Source organism: Aulonocara sp. 'chitande type north' Nkhata Bay, linkage group LG3 (genome assembly GCF_057382095.1).
Source record: "Aulonocara sp. 'chitande type north' Nkhata Bay isolate Kocher_YH1m ecotype deep benthic linkage group LG3, A_spYH_male_GT1.1, whole genome shotgun sequence".
NCBI lineage: Eukaryota > Metazoa > Chordata > Actinopteri > Cichliformes > Cichlidae > Aulonocara > Aulonocara sp. 'chitande type north' Nkhata Bay.
Genome location: NC_141346.1, coordinates 45,347,358 through 45,364,279, shown reverse-complemented (window position 1 = coordinate 45,364,279; position 16,922 = coordinate 45,347,358). Strand labels below are relative to the sequence as shown.

Below are 16,922 nucleotides of genomic sequence, written 5' to 3'. Positions count from 1 at the left end.
TAGCACATTGGCAGTGTTGGGGAGTAACGGAATACATGTAGCGGCGTTACGTATTTAAAATATAGAATATGAGTAACTTTATTCCGTTACAGTTACTTTTCAAAGAGGTGGTATTCAGAATACAGTTACTTTGTTGAAATTAAGGGTGTAATCCGGTGGTCTTTTCCTGTTTCATATGTTAGGCTATGCCCTCTCTATTTTTGGTAATTCCACGCCGGTGGAAACCCAAACACCTGTTTTATATACGCGCCGAATAGTTTTCTATATGAGATCGCTGCAAAAAGTGCAGCCTTACCTAATGTCCACCCTACTGTTACTCATTTTATAATAAAATTTAAAAATCTAGTTGGTGTTGGTATGGTGAGTATCCTTCAGTAATAGTAATAAATCACACAGCAATAGTACATTCATGTAGTTGTAAAAAGCATGATAATATATTAAGTAATCCAAAGTATTCAGAATACGTTACTCTCATTGAGTAACGTTACAAAATACATTTTGGGGCATGTAATCTGTAATCTGTCGTGGAATACATTTAAAATGTATAAAAGTAACCTTCTCAACACTGCACATTGGTGTGTATGTGCAAATATCCATACTACAGATATAAATACTAAAATTTCGCTTGTGAAATGACCAGTTAGCAAGTCATGTTATTTGTTGGATATTTGAATGAAAAATTCCCCAGACCATCATCACGACAAATACAATTTAGAGGTTCAGTTCATGAGTGAAATCAGCTCATTGCCTAGCAGACAGCCACCAGCTGTTATGCTGCTAGCTGCCTGTGGCAATTTCAAGAGCTTCCAATGTCAGAGCTATCTTCTCTCTCTTCTACTTTATTTAGGGCAGCATATCTAAACAAGTCTCTTGTCAGTATTGTTATCCACTAGTCGTTGCTCATATGTGTTGTATGAGATATTGCATATATTATATTAGCTGTGAAAAACACCATATATGCAGTCTATGAGGTGCATTGGTAGCACAATCCTATCACAGGAAGAAGGTTCCTGGTTCAGATCTAAATGCTGCGTTTCTCTGTGGCGACTTGTATCTTCTCCCGGTGCCTGTGTAGGTTTCCTCTGTGTACTCCAGCTTCCTCCCACAGTCCACAGACATGCATAATAGGCTAATGGGTGATTCTAAAATTAGCTGTGGATGAGAGGTAGATGAAGTCCTTGATGAAGTGTAAAGAATAAAACACCGTAGGAATCTATGTTAAAATGTAGCTTGGGGTCTAAAGTACGGCTAGAAACATATAAATGCAACAAGAAAAATACATCAACTCTGAAATTTGCATTAATTTAGAAACACTAACAGCTAATAGCGATCAAACAGTTGAACTATTTTGTGTCTGGATCGACTTGAATCACTGAAAATTCTGTTTTTAGAAACGGCAGTTGAACCATAGGAGTTATAGATAAATATAAATAAATAGATAAACGTGTGAATTCATTTCCTGATTGATTAGGCCGCCCTTATTTGCTTCCATTCATATTTCCAGTTTGTAACAGACTTTGTGTTAGTGTAGTCTCTAGGTTTAGTGACATCGTGATGGCATATTTTGTCAGTCTTCCTCCGAGAAATCCAAAAATAGAAATAAATTAATTAAAATAAATGTATCCCCGTGAATTCGAGGCATAAAAGTAGATGAGTTGAGTTCATAAACAGTGGAGCTTTGTGATCGTCTTAATCTCTTCTACGGAATAAAGTGCTTTAAAGTTCATTAACCACACACTAAATGTCTGACTAATGTGCCACTGTATATTGTGGCCATTCACAAGGACGTGATTATCTAATGCTTTACTTATTTATTTATTTTAACAGAATGACTTTTCTTTGCTTTCAGATGTAACAACAGGACCCAGTGTGCTGTTGTGGCAGGACCAGACGTATTTCCTGACCCGTGCCCGGGAACCTACAAATACCTGGAAGTCCAGTATGAATGTGTGCCCTACAGTATGTATCCCCCAGCTCTCCTAATGTTCTTGCCCATTCTCGTTTCCTCTTAACAACAGCGCCTCATCAGAAATGGTCGGAAATACTAAATATCTCAGATGTGTCATCCAGTCTAGTGGAAAAGATTAGGACCCTGCAGTGAGTGCGAAGACACGCGATGGTTTCTGTTATCCGAAAACATAACACCCTGCACGAGCGCAGGAAATGTGAATGACAGTGTTGCTTACCTGTGAAAAATAATACAGTTTATCAGTTTAGAGGAACGCTACCTGCTGATGCAGCGCTGTTGTTTATCAAGCCGTCTCTTTGTTATAACTGACAGGTGATTAACGCTTCCTGCGTCGTATTAATTCCATGTGGCATCAGTTAGATCAACAGTGTTACAGTTTACACTTATTTTACTCCGAGTGGCGTTTTTGGAGCCGTGCAATTTATAAAAATAGAAGCGAGCAAATCATTTTTGAACTTTTAATCCGTTTTTCGTCAACCTGTTAGTGCTGCTGCTGTTCCAAAACGGAGTAAGGCATATATCCCATAATGCATTCAGGCTTTCTCTTGTTTTTTTAAATGGCGCTTGTCACAACCTTCCCATCAGCTCCCTCGGTTCAAAGCGCATTAATATCTTTGAGGAATCACGTCTGATGATGTCAAGTCTCTATTTCCATCACAGCAAGAAAGGCCGTTTTGACTTTCATCAAAAAGAAAAGTACTCATTCTCAGTTCAGTTCAGCTCAGTGGACGCCGGCTAATGTTCAGACTAGTGAGGCATCTCTGAAGGGGGTAAATAAAAATGATTTAATTAGTGCAGCAGGTGAAAAACACTGTGAGGCTGCAACATAACCTAAGTGAAAGCATTTGGACAGGGAATGGAAGGATCAGCATGGGGTGACAGGATGAGCGTGCTGAGAGGATATCCAGGCGAGGCTAAAGGAAGTGGCATGGACATTGCCATATGACCTTTGCTATTGTCTTTTTAATGAACTTTGAAGTGGAACACCAAAGTCACAATAATTACGCCTGCCAAAAATCATGATGCTCAAAAAAGGGGGAAATATTTAGTCATGGGCATTTAGCTGTGTAGTCTACAGCGGCTGCATTGAAGTGAGTTGTAGTAATTCAAATCAAAGCCATCTTTTAACATTTGATGTCCTTACATGGTTCCCTCAGTAGTGGGCCTGACAGTAGCTTTCATGTTGTGAAGTGAAAGCCCTTTTTGTCTGTGATCCAGAGCTAGCAAATGGTCTTTTTATTCCTCGCTGTAATATGCACATTATGCTATTTCAGTCACCCAGTGCCACTGTCTTTCCTAGGTGTCATTGTCTTGGGATACTAACAAGGATAAAGCCACTGCAATGAACAGTAGCCCACTTTCAGTCACTTTTTGCGTCTGTCACACTTGCATCTACTCAAGTTTTCAACCTTTTGAACTCAAGCATTTCACTAGTTTACCATTTTGACCATGAGGCAGCTAGATTCTTGAAATATGCGCAAGATCATGAGAAAGGCTTTAGCGGAGGCGGGCACTTTTACCAAGGGGCTACATCAGAAACTGGGACTGTTGTGGAGCGCCGCACGGAAAGCAGTTTAAAACTCAAGTTTTGAAAAGTGCTGTACAAATCAACTTTATTATAATTATTATAATTATTATTAGTGTGATTACCAATGAGATAATAAAGAGGGAAAATTATTTTCAGCAGAACTGAGTTTAACTTACTGGTGTGGCCCTCCACAACAGTCCTAGTTTCTCACCCCTGCTTTAAGGTATGGGCTTTAGGCCGGTTGGGTTATTACCGGTCAGTAAGATCTCAGCTATGTGTGTTTAATTTTGGGTAATTCTTAAAACACACAGTAACTGCCAGCAAATGAGTTTAATTCTAACATTTTAAACACAAAGACAGCACAAGTCCTCGAGGGCTACAATAACTACATTGCTTAATAGCTACACTGGTTTATTGCAAGAAACTTGTGGCTTTTTTCCCTCTTTAGTTAATAATCAAGCTGGAGACAGTGACCGATGATTCACTGGCCCGATTCTTTGAAATTAGCCTGCAGCACACAGTCCTAGATGGGTCATCCAGTGTCACTTGCAAGGAAGACTTACCACATGTGTGAGAAACCATTTTATACTTGCTGACACGTAAAAAGATATTATTTTATCATTTGGTCCTCAAGATTTTACCTGTAGAAATTGCACGCGCACACTTTTGCACAGTGTAAGAACATTTCTGTGCACATATCAGTGAACGAGGCTCGTTCTTCGAAACCTTAACTGGGAGTGTGGACATTATTTTTTCTTATCATAGAGAAACAATACGATTGGTTGATTCTTGCTCTCTTTGACTACTCAGATGGACATGGCAATTTTTTTCCTCATGATTATGTCGGTTGCTTAATTTACATTGTTGCTACTCCAGTCCACCGAGTGTAGGTTGGAGTCATTTTTTCTTTCTTTTCTCCAACACATAGGCATTGTTTTCAGCCGGACCTTATCCCAGTGGTGCAATGTAATTGACCTCCAGTTCGATGGGAAATGAAATTATTTTTGCCCTTTCCACATGCTTGAACAGCATGGAAAAAACATAAGGACTTCCACCCCCATCCCATCCTCTTACAATTACTTCCAATTTATTCTATTGGTGTCAGATTTCTAAAATAATAGACACACACATTATGGCTCCATATATTATGCTGTAAAAAAGCTGCTGCCTAATGCAGAAGCTGGGTTTTCCTGTCCTGTCTGGATCCCTGTAACACATGCAATTGTCCCCTAAGGTGATGGAAAATTCTGCAATACCCTCAGGACCCAGTGGCATTTTCATTCAGCGATCTCTTTAATGTTTTCTCTTACTCGATAAGTCTGACTTAAACAGTAAAAAAAAAAGAAACCATAACTCATAACTTGACTGCATTCCCATAATGCTGTAAAACAGTTTCTGCAGCTTAATTGCTTTAATACCCAGGACTCCTATTAGGGTTCCACGAGGGAGAAATACCGAGGCACCTTGTGTGGTTTAACTATGGATCGCTCCCAGATATGGCCATAAGATCGAGAAATCTGCTGGCAATGCATAAACATGGCAGCAGTCATGTAGCAGTTTATTTGTATATTGAGTGTGGAAGCAAAGTGTAATCACAAGCGGTCACTGGAGACGCATTTGAAACGGATTCGGTGGCGGGATATGAATGAATTCATCTGTGACGGCCCGGTAAACTCTCTTCACACCTCCCAGATGAATCAATCAGAACCTTTTGGCTGGACTGAATCACACTGAAAGTGCTTCCTTCACATTTGTGTGTCATGCTTACGTGTTTGATTATGGCTACGTGTCTTGCGAAAATAAGTCTCAATGGGGAGGATGAAGGACAAAAAGCACAATAGATTTAAGTGGTTTGTGTGTTAATTGGAAATGAGGTATGGATAGAGACATGGCAGCTCAATTGTGGATCGGCTTTTAACACAAGTCTCCTTACAGAGTTCCTGAGACTGACTGAAGGATTTGAGTGTTTAATAAGAGGAGCAGCCACCCATGACTCCAACTCTTCTTTCTCTGTATTCCACTGACAAGCTCTCCCTCTCAATCCTAATACTCTTTTTTTTTTTTTTTACCCTCACTTTCTCTAACATTTCGTCCTTTAAGTCCTCTCGCTGGCCTCCCCCACCCCTCCCACTCTATCTCCCTTTATTTGCCACCTCTGTTCCCTCACTCCAGAGTCTCATCTGCCCCTTCTCTTCTCCCCGACCACCTTCGCTGACAGCTTTTATCTGTTTTCTGCTTGAGGAGCTTCTTTTTCTTTCTTTTTCCTTTTAGGACAAATTACCGCCGTCCTCTCCACATCTCTATAAGCCGGCGAGATTGTGCGATTGGATCCGCTGTCAATAACAGCGGAGGGCTGTGCCAAATCGATGGACACATGTTGCAGATACAATATTGATTTTATTAATTTGCGATTCGACCCGCTCCATCAGTTGTAATGGAAGAAATGTTAGAACAATTACCGTTGTGGGTGCCAGTGTTTGCCCGTGCTGGCGCTGTGGCACGCGCGGCGCGATCCGTCATGTTTTCATTTGAGCTGCTGTCTGGATAATTATTCGATATGAGCTGCGAGTTTCTTGGATGAGGAAATGCCACCGCGTTGAACGATGAGGGTGGGAAAGCAGCGCCGACATAAAGGTGAAACAATAAAAAAGGAATTTATACATTTTGCATTTGAAACATTAAGCTCTTACTAAATAAAGCTTAATAGCATGCGCTTGTATTTACCTCAGGAATTCATCAGAGTCCTGTGAACATGACTAATTTTTAATCTGCCCGACGACTCTTTCTTTTTGCAACACAGCAGATTGCACACGCCCCTCTGTGCAGTTCACATATTAGCAAGGCCGACTTCGGGCACAAGTGACACGCTGACCCTTTATGATGACTCATAAACACGAGCGCGCTCTTATGGCTGACATCTGTCTCCGCCCCGCCCTCTCACCTTGACTTTCCGCAGCCAAGCGGAGAGATGCAAGCGTATTCTCATCGTGCCTTATTACAGCCTTCTTTCCTCGCTCGCTCCGTCTTTCTCTCGGTGTAACTTCCACTTTAACAACTCCTCCCGAAGGCCGAGCTCATGAGAGGTCAACACAACTGCGTCTCCCTCCTACACACCCACCGCTCCTTCCTCGGCTGTAATGAAGCGCTTAGATCTCCTCAGCAGGCCCGTCATCTTCCCCGTCATCTTCCCCATCTTGTCGCACAAGATTCCGACCTGTGTTGCAGTGCTCTGCCGTTGACAGCCTGTGGTTGTCTTCCTTGTCCTCCTCCCCTCACGTCGACCGCAATCTTTTGGTAATTACATGTATCTTTCTGTGCACTTTCGATGATCCAGGCAGGCGATCATGTCCCTTACCCTCCCACCACCTGCCCCCCACACACACAAACACAAAAAAGATGAAGTAGTGGATATGAGGGAAATGTATTTGCGCTGTTCACTTTGCAAAACTTACACTTCACTGTGCTCGGCAGACGAGCTGAAACGGAAAGGCAGAAGACAAGAAGAGAGTGGAAGAACAAAGGAGGAAAAACCTGCTGGCAGTCTGTTGCTATACATAAGCCACTGGTTCCCCCCACTGTTTGCAGCTAATAAGGACAGTGTAAAATCCTGCCTTTCACAGTGGGATCCAGCTCAGCCCTGTCAGATACGGCTCACTCTTTGGAAGCTAAGCCAGGACATACGATCATGGAATCGATTGCCTCGTTTGATTGGGGCCGCAGTAATCCCGGAGCTCACGCCTCGTAAAGTTGCGGTGTAATTTCTCATATTTATTCATCCATTCGCTTTTTGTTTTTTTCTCGTTTCAAACTTGCCTAATTGGTTTTTAATTCTTTTCGCCAGTGATAACAACACACCTAACAGGTTCTGGGGGCCCGTAATTGAATAATGGTGTAGATTGTTTTGGCAGGTTTTACCCAGCACCTGCTACCAGTCTCTATCCTTCACTGTTGGCAGGTTAAACTGTGAAATCGATGCTGTACACATGGCTCTCGCTTACACTGCAGCCTGGTTATAATGCGCGCGATTTGCAGAGTCTGTAACGCAGCGGTTACACCTAAAGTAAACACCACCTGTGTGACCAGGAGTCTGCGTCTCAACAGGGTGCGCGGCTCGCTGCTGTGAACTCATGTAAGGATTTTGGATCAGTAATAACAGAAATGGTGATGTCGAGGCACAAATCTGATTTGATTTAGTTGCTCGCGCTCGGCGTTCCTACACCGTCAGCGCTCTCCCTTACGAGCACCCAGTCAGCTCTCTTTCCCCTCGGATAATCTCGCAGCAACATTTAAGCTTCTTGAAGAGTAGATCGCCCCATTAGATGCTATCTGTAAATCTACTTAGCAGATTGTACGGAAGTTCAGTGGCGTTTCGCCCTTGAGCTCTCTAGTCCACGTTCATAAGGTCCTGCGTGGGAGTCAGTACTGTGACAGCAGATACATCACCAAACCACACCCTCTTCACTCCCAGCTGAAATGCCAGCGAGCATTAGACTGCTTGTTCAGACACCTTCTTTTTTTAATCTTACCACCTGGGCGAACAGCTCCACTTCCTCCCATGTGTGAAGGGGCCCTGTAATGTCATCTCATCACTCAGAGATGGCTGACCACTCCCCAGCCCACGCGGTATGCTTTGACGACTGTGACTTCCTGCCACATATCTCACACTCCAGATTCACACTGGTGCAGTGGCCTGAATTCGCACTGATTGGTCAGAAACTTCTTGCTATTTTTTTGGGGGGGGGGCCCTTTATCGAATCCATCCAATTAGGGTGTTCATGCTGGCTTCCTGTCACACTGTTGCAGTTTAGTGGGACACAAAGACATAGTTGATATTAATGGAAACATAGTAGCATTTTGTTGTTGCGACTATTCAAAATGCCTGGTGTGAAAAAGAGAAATGAGATATCATTCAACCAACTATGTGCTGGTTTGCAGGCAATACATAGAAAAGTTCTTGTTTTATTTTGTTTTAAAATGGATCAATTGTTAAATCAATCTACTGTCCACAGACTAGAAAACTAAATAAATGTCATATAAAAAAAAATCCATAAATTCAGCTCTGAATAATCCATGAATGAAACTCAGGGTAAAACCCTTCAGAGGAGTAAAACTGGAGAGTGTGATGGATGAATGTGCAACTCAAGTAGAGATTTCTGTCTCAGTTTGTGAAAATAAGCTTCCTAAAGGATGCATTTTAAAGTTCCACACAGTTTGAAAGTAATATTAACAATGAAAAGAAAATACAAGCTCATATGAATATATATTTGAGGTATAAAGAAAGTACAGCCTCGTGCAAGTTCAAGCCCTCATGTACCGGGACATTTAAAACTCATCTGGTACTTTGCAGATGTAGCTAGACCACATTATGGCTCACTCTTCTTTACAATGCTCCTTCAGTTCATTTGAGGTTTGCAGGGATTTATTTGTACACAGCTGTCTTAACGTTCCACCGCAGCATTTCAGTCAGTATGAAGCTTTCTGGACTCCTGTTGGAGATTTGCTGCTATGCTTGGGATCATTGTCCTGTTGCATGAGTCAGTTTTAGCCAAAGTTGACTTCACGCTCTCTGAATGCTTTGGTATACAGAGTTTATAGTTAATGTTTATGGACTTTGAGGTGTCCAGGTCCTGTGGCTTGAAAGCCAACCAAAATCATCACCCCTCCACCACCATGACTAATGGTTGGTTTGAGATGTTTGTGCTGATGTGCTGTGTTGGCACATGGTCAGTCATCTCACCTTTGGTCTCATCTGTCCAACAACCATTGTTCCAGAAGTCTTGGCCTTATAACACTTTAATGTCTTTCATCCTTGGCATTGAGTTAACACACATCTGAATGTTCCAGAGCAGTAAACTGCCACAACCTATGCTTTTATAGAGGTGCTAACACTTGCTGATGATCAGTTAATCGAGTGGATTGACTAGCAGCACTTGGCTACTATTTACCCTCTTAGCCCTTTAAAACCGGTCGGAGCGGGCACGCTCCGTTTTGCGTAACTATTTTTAAATCCCTGTAGAACCGGAACCACGTGAGCTAGCACAATAATTTTTTTTGCATATGAAACCAGAGGAGTTGTACTTACATCTTATGCCATTAGCTTGCCCTAGGTCATGGTTTCCTTCCACATATAGCTTTGCAAAAATTGCATAAAAAGCACTTGCAGCAGCAAAAACATAATATTCCAGAAACACACTTTGCCGATCCGATCAGCTGTTTGTAACACTTCCTACGTCCATCAGCGCGAACTATCGCATGTCCGCCATGACCTGCCCGAAACCGGAAGTGACGTCATTTTGCGGAAAATGTAGTTTTTTACCTTCGGGGCCTTATAAGCCTATACTGGTGTTTTTAAAAGTCATGTTTGACTTTATGCTTTTCTGAATAGTTTCTGGGATGCTTAGAACTCAAATTGCACTGCTGAAAATAGTTTATTTTGATGCACATGATGTTTTTTTGCAAATTTGGATTGTAATATTTATTTTCGTTTTTCCTGCAGTATATAAAAATTGGTGTATCTCAAAAACAAAACTATGAAGACACTCAAAATAAATTTCCTGTTGTTGCAAACTCTTTTGTGCAACTTTTTTGTATTTACTGTTTTGAGGGATAAACCTCTTAAATTTCTCTAACTAGAAATATATGAAAACAAAAACGATTTTCTATTTTTTTGTACTTTATTGCACTTTTTTGTAATTTATGTAGTTACTATGGACTTAATGCTTACATATTATTAATATTTGGGCTATAATGGTTGTATTAATGTATAGTAACTTGAAATGCTCCCACAAATGGCCCTACAGCATGTAAAAATATAAAGTAAGCTCTGGCGGACTTGGTTCTATGGTAGGTCTTAAAGGGTTAATTCCCACAGTATTCCTATGGAACTAGTAAAGAGGACTTTATAATTTCCACGTTTGTGAGTCTGCTAGTGTCCCTGTGACGTAAATTTCAGGCAGTGGACTTCAAGCAAACTATAAAGAAGTAGAACAGGAAGGACTACAGCACTCAGCCGTTCATGTCGGTGTCTGCAACTGAGAATAATCTAGTCTTAATAAATCCTTAATGTGAACTTTTTACCATGACTGTAGATATTACAGTGAAACTGAAATCTTGTGTTTATATAGCCAGGTACTCTGACTAAAAACATTTTTACTATTAAGCAAATGCACATGTACAGAAAATGAAATTGATAGCCACTAATTTTAAAACAGAGTTTGCCTGATTGCCACGGTGGTTAAAAGGTAAACATAAAATAGAAAATGGCATTTCTAGGGGTGGGATTATCCCCTGGAAAAAAAAATGATGTTCCCAGTTGAGAGGCGATATAATTGCACAGGGAAGCGGTGATTACCGGTGTGGATAAATGGCCGTGTTAAAGGGGTGAATCTGGACATGTGGAAGCTGTTTCCCCCCACTAATAGCTGAATAAGCTGCTGTAATCTATCAGGTTCCTGTGCTGTAGCAGCTGCTGTTTTTGCTCAGTGACATACATACAGCATCATCGTTGCCTTTCTTTTTTATGTTGTTTAAAAAAAATAATGCACAATCGCCAAAAGAGCTGCAGAAATGTTCATAAACACCCATTTATGTAACACAAGCAAAGCTTTTATCTCAGTGTTAACCCACCCACTGCACACAGCCCCACACAAACACTCACTCGCGCACATGTGTCTGAAGAGATGCTGGGGTGCCAAGTGTCGAGGATACATTACTAATTACAGATCGGTCTCTTCAGGGGGTCTCTCCTTTTTAATGATCACCCTACTAATCAAAGCTTTTTTTGTTTTCCCCTTTCTCTGTTCGCTGGTGCTCCTCTGCGTCCAGCCGCACACCAGACTAAACACTACAGTTATTTTTGCCTCTCCTCCACAATCTCCCCCACCGCCCCCACCTCCACCCCGCTGTTCTCCTCCATAATTTCAAGGTCCTTGAAAATCAAGACGTATTTTAGGAGGTGCAATTAGGTTATTTCTGCTCCAGTTGCTGCTATGTTCCATAAAAATGTATTTAATTTTGTTTTGCTGAGCATTCCCTTGTTTTTATTTTTTTAAATTTTTTCTCCCTCCGTTGGTCGGTCTCACGTTGATAGCAGATTGGATGAGCGCCAAGTCCTTGCACCTGTCCCTCAAAGAGAGACACACGCGCACAGACAGAAGAAGACGCGCGCGTGCACAGCATCCTGCGTTGTCAAGGTTATAGGACGGCATAGCTGCTTCCCAGTAGGAGGCAGGCAGAAAGCGATGGAGACAGAAAGGAGACGCTAGGGAGGAGATTGAATAAGTACCAGAAGGAAGCACAAAGAGAGCAGACAAGTGGTTGAAAGAAAAAAAAAAAAAGAGGGCTGTTGAGAAATGGAACCTGTAATGATGGTATGGGAGACTCATGAGCGTCAGGCGAGGGAAGGGATAGGGAAAAAATGAGAGAGATGAAGAGAGAATTCAGAGAAAGAGAGATGGCCGCCTGCGTGTCCTCCCCCATCCTTAGGCACATGCTATTCAAAGCCCTGTAATTTGTGTCATTAATTAAAAAGCTGATGGGATGGAGTTGAGGGTTTTGCTCTCTGCAACTCCCTGCTTGAGACAGTGGGGTGGGGGGACGGGAGTGTGTCAGGGTGGGGTGTTTGGGGGGGCCATATTGCAAAAAATATTGCTGCCATTCTGCCATGAATCTCTATTAGTGGCTAATGATACCATTCTGATACCTCTCAACCATTAGTGTGAAATTGGGAAGCATTAATTATTCAAATGAAAATCCATACAGCTGCCGCTCACATGACAGCGTGTATGCGCTCGCAGCGGCTAAAGATCCCCATTGTTAGCTGCTCGCCGTTTGCAGGACGTGGGCTGTGAGAGGTCTGCACAGCAACCTGTCAGGTGGAAATTATACTTGAAATCTTGTGGGGGGGAAAAATGAAGTAAGGACTGTGTTACACAGAGGCTTTAAAATTGAATTTTATAGGGTATGGTATTGCTGAGCGGCGGGGTGCATATAATCATATTATCTAAACTGTCAAAACTGAAATATGTATATGCACACAAGCAAAAACCTTATTGCGTTTCCTTTAAGTTTTTCATTGTTACGAACAGCTGCTGCCCTCATTTGTAGCCAATGGGGGATTTAGGGGGTGGAGGGGAGGTTGTTAGCAAAATGGCCAACCACGGCGGTGTCTGCGGTGCTTTCTGCATTAGCATGCATGCTCTGCAAAGTGACTTCATCGTCGTGATTAGATGATCAAGTTTGCCTTTTGCTTTCCTGTAATGTTATGAAAATATATTCAGTGCACCCTGTGCAAAAAACAAACCTTAGATCCAGCCACCGCTACATCAGAACATTTTAGGGGAGGCATGGCTACAGCTACACTTTCTGGTCTAAATGTATGGTTTAGCCCTGTGATAGACTGGCAACCAGTCTGGGGTCTACCTCGCCTTGTGACCTGTGACCGCTGACTCCGCATTGGGTAAGCGGAAGAAAGTTAATGGGTGGATGTTTGACTTAACCTAGTGGCAGAGCAGTGACTGATTAACCTTAAACATTGACCTGCGCTGACTGCACAATGTTCAGCTGTTAGTTACATAACTCAAGGTGAAGTTTATATCCCCCAAACTGTGGCATGTTTTGAAAGATAAACAGCTAGTGCCCGGTAACGTGCATCTTTTTAAGCCGTACATAGGTTTCCGGTTTGTTTCAGCCATCTTGCTAATGTTTCTGCTTGTTTTTGTCTTCTTCACAGCACAATAGCTAATTTTTTGCATGTAGCGTGCTCACGGTCCACTGGGTAATTGTTTCCGATGTTCCCAGATTAGTGAGTCAACTGGTTATCTAACCCTGGACCAGTCCCTAGATAAATCAGGTTGTGGAAGTGAGCGGGAGCATTGAGGTGTGTTAAAGCTAGGCATTGCAACCTCAAACTGCTCCACCCATGCTTCTCTGTGGCTAAAAGATTATCCTGCTTGCACCGGGCTGCCTCCAGGTATGCCAGCATGTAGCTGTTTGAGGCAACGTGTTACATTTTTAAAAAAAATGTATCTCAGATAAAGTTTTATCTGTTGGCAAACCCATGCCAACAGATGATGTTTTTTTCTGGATTTTTGGTTGATTAAAATTAAACTACCATAAAAAGTGAACACAATTACAAATTCAGCAGCGGATCAAATTATTATCTCCCCAACTGTAAGCATATAAATGACATTCAATGCTCAGCGGATTGCAGGTTTCCCCAACCTTATAAACAGTACGTTTGTACAATAACTGAAACTAGCATCACTGAAGGAACAGCGGGCTGGGAGGTCAATTCCTTGATCACTGTTCATAGGATTGGGGAAACCTGCAGTCAGCCGAGACTGAAGAAATCACTTGGATGAGTGACGAAACGTTTCTCCCACAAAACGCTACGTTTATATGAACAGAATCGACTTTGAGGGATTTACTCAACTGGATGATTGAGCGTGCATCAAGACGACATTTAAATTAGTTTAATAAAACAGATGAAAAACACAAAGGGAGACAAGCTTCTAGGACGCCCATATTTAAACAACTAACTTAGCAGCATTTAAAAAAAAAAAAGCTTTGGTCCCTATAGGTAGTTCCCCCCCTTCATAACAGCTGGATGGCGGTGGAGTTTTTTCAAATAACTCGTCAGTTTTGATAGTGTTAAGGCTTAAATTTACGTCCGTGGCCACCTGATTGACTGGTGTGCTGACTGCTGGGCTTCACCTCCTCTAATTCCAGTCTCTAAACTCGCCCTCTCAGCTGCCTTTGCTGTGTCGGGGACTAATCTGACAAATGACATGGCACGCTGTGTGGCATAGACCATCCAAGAAGTTTGGGCTTCTGTTTTGGTGACAGGCATAATGGTGTTTTCTTAGTCTGCTACCTAGCACAGTTTGCTGCTGCTTGCTAATCAAGGTAGCTGGCTGAAAGCTGAGCAGTCCAGCATGGTACAGATGGTAACTTCTGGCTGTAAAAAGACCTACAAAAGTTCGACCAGCAAAATGCAGAGTAAAGGCTACAGTTAAGCTTAATTTTTAAGCCATAATAAAACCAGATATTATAGTGAATAATACTGACACATAGCGCTGTATATAACTCACGAATAGCCCTCCGAAGCCATCGGGACAAGGCTCCATCAAATGTTTCAAATATAGGGTACAGGCAAAGGATCATTTATATTTTGTCGAGTCAATGAATATGATGCTCGAGGGCCTCTTTTATGCGACGGCTCCGCGCCGGGTCCGCGTTTCATCTGGAAGGACCCTTGTGTTTTTTGATCTGTGCGCACTTTTTTTGATAGTTTCTCAGACGTGAAAGTGGGGACAGAGGAAAAAAGGCGAGGAGAAGGGAGAGAGAAAAGAAAGAGATGAGAGAGCTAAGTGCTTTTTAGTGACTCAGTGACAGCCGTGACCAAAATCGTATTAAGGTCACAATGGGGGTGGTGCGGTGGAGTAAAGAAGCTTTTCAAATGAATCAATTCTCCATCTCTGCTTTTCCCCGCTGCTTCTCTTGCGTGTGTGTGACTGAGTTTGTCCAAGGCGCATATCGCAGGTGTATATCTCAGTCTGTACTGTCTACGGCGAAACATGAGTCGGTTCAAGCGTTCTGATGGGTGACCTTGTTGCATCTGGCGGTGTCGTCCGGTCGAGCGAAAGGGCCGCCGTGCTGGACTTCGCCCAGGGAGCGGTGTATTTCCTTGTCAGGGATTTCATCCACATCCTTTACTCCCTCCTCACGCCGTCTCCCCCGATGATTGCGTTGTATACCGCTTCTCACAACCCCGCCACTAATGCCTTTTTCTTTAGATCATTACCCTCCTCTCGCCTCGGCGCTGTTAGCAATCGCTCAATCAGAAACGCCGGCCTCCCCGCGGTCCCCGTTGTGTGGCCATTGCTCACGGGAGGTGAAGAGGCTTTGATCGGGTAGCGTTTGGCTGTTTACTTTGATTTGATCTATGGGGTCCGCATGCTGTTCAGAGTTATTGGCAAATTTGGGGTGTCGGTAACAGCGATTCACATGCAGCCCGAAGCAATGGTTGCTCGCGCTTGGTATGGACTTGTTGTGTTGCAGTGACAGCTGGAGTGTTTTCTGTTAATGAGGTGCTGTGCTGTACCAGTTTATGATCTGACAAACACAGACGACTTGTTCAAGCCTCTCCCCTCCCCGTTGTTTTCCTCTCCTTCGTGCTCTTTCCGTCCTCGTTCTCGCTCCTTTTCGTTGGCTCAGTGCCTTCATTAATATTGTTCTCCTCTAATAACTTTCCCATCTTTCAAACTTTACCCCACCTGCCCCCTGCCCACTGACCTCCATACCTCACTCTGTTGCACTCTCCATTTGGAGGAGAGGACTCTTGTAAGCCCTAGTAACAGAGGTTAATCCTCTCTTATTAGAACCGGGATTACTGAAGGGGAAGGGACAGGAGCAGGCGCACGGGGTGGATGCTAACGCCAACTACGAATGAAGGAGACTGACAAAACGCCATGTCTGACATAAAAGGCTTGTTCACTTCACGGAAAAAAAGAATTATATATAGAGTTAAGATGTAATAGGCTCAGTAGTTTGTTTTCAGCAGGCTTTCGGCGTGCCTGTTTAGATGTAGACTGCAAACAGCTCTTACTTTTCCCTTACTTGCAGGAGTCATGTTTAAAAAAATAGGTCACTCAAGCTCCCACTTGAATACGAGATGCTACATAAATTTACTTTAAATTTGAAATGAGCTACTTAACGTTTGAATTGAGTAACAGAAGTAGATCAGTGAGAAACATATTTTCTTGCCTGAAGTCACCGTGATGAAGCTGAACTCAGAAGTACATGGAGTTATTATTCACAGTGGATAATGCTAATGCGAGAGAGATCTCTTGGAGTGAATTAATCACTTGATTCTGCTGATCTGCTTAGCTCTTCTGTGTGATTTAGCATCTCTTAGCTAGCAGGTTTTTAATTTTATTATTTAAATCGTTTATTTTTATATTTTTTGGGTAGATAGAAAGGCTGAGAATACTAAATTTGAACATGCTAGGTGACCACCAGTGTTGGGTAAAACAGGCTACAATGAGCTACAATCAGATGACATTTTACAGCAGCACAGGCATGTTTCTTTCTTCACACTTGCACTACATCACCTGATTTCAGTTTTAAAGGGCATCGTTTTAAATTTTTAATGGCACAAAAGAACAAGGGTGTGACAGTAAATGCAAACTGCGTCCAAGACAGACACAGTTGCTTTACACTGCTAACATAACTTCAATTCTCTGCAAAGATCTCTGCAGATAGCATGCTAACACAAAGCTAGCCAAACACCCAGAATGATGTTAAAGCTGAAAGTATGCTGACCCCAGACCAGCCGCCTGAGGCTGATCTTCAAAACAGGCAGTGGTCAGCATTAGTATTGTAGCCTCCATTTCTACAGTAGAATTTCAGTGGATTGATTTTGTT

General features: G+C 42.5%; 1 protein-coding gene across 14 annotated transcripts in view; it reads left to right on the top strand.

Annotated features, from left to right (window-relative positions):
* LOC147335858 (adhesion G protein-coupled receptor L3) overlaps nucleotides 1-16,922 on the top strand; it is a 264,385-nt gene that overhangs the window by 131,666 nt on the left and 115,797 nt on the right. For all 14 annotated transcript variants that reach the window (XM_086283022.1, XM_086283038.1, XM_086283063.1 and 11 more), the window contains exon 5: nucleotides 1,850-1,959. In XM_086283022.1, coding sequence (XP_086139148.1) covers nucleotides 1,850-1,959 — 110 coding nt within the window. The remainder of the gene's footprint in view (nucleotides 1-1,849; nucleotides 1,960-16,922) is intronic.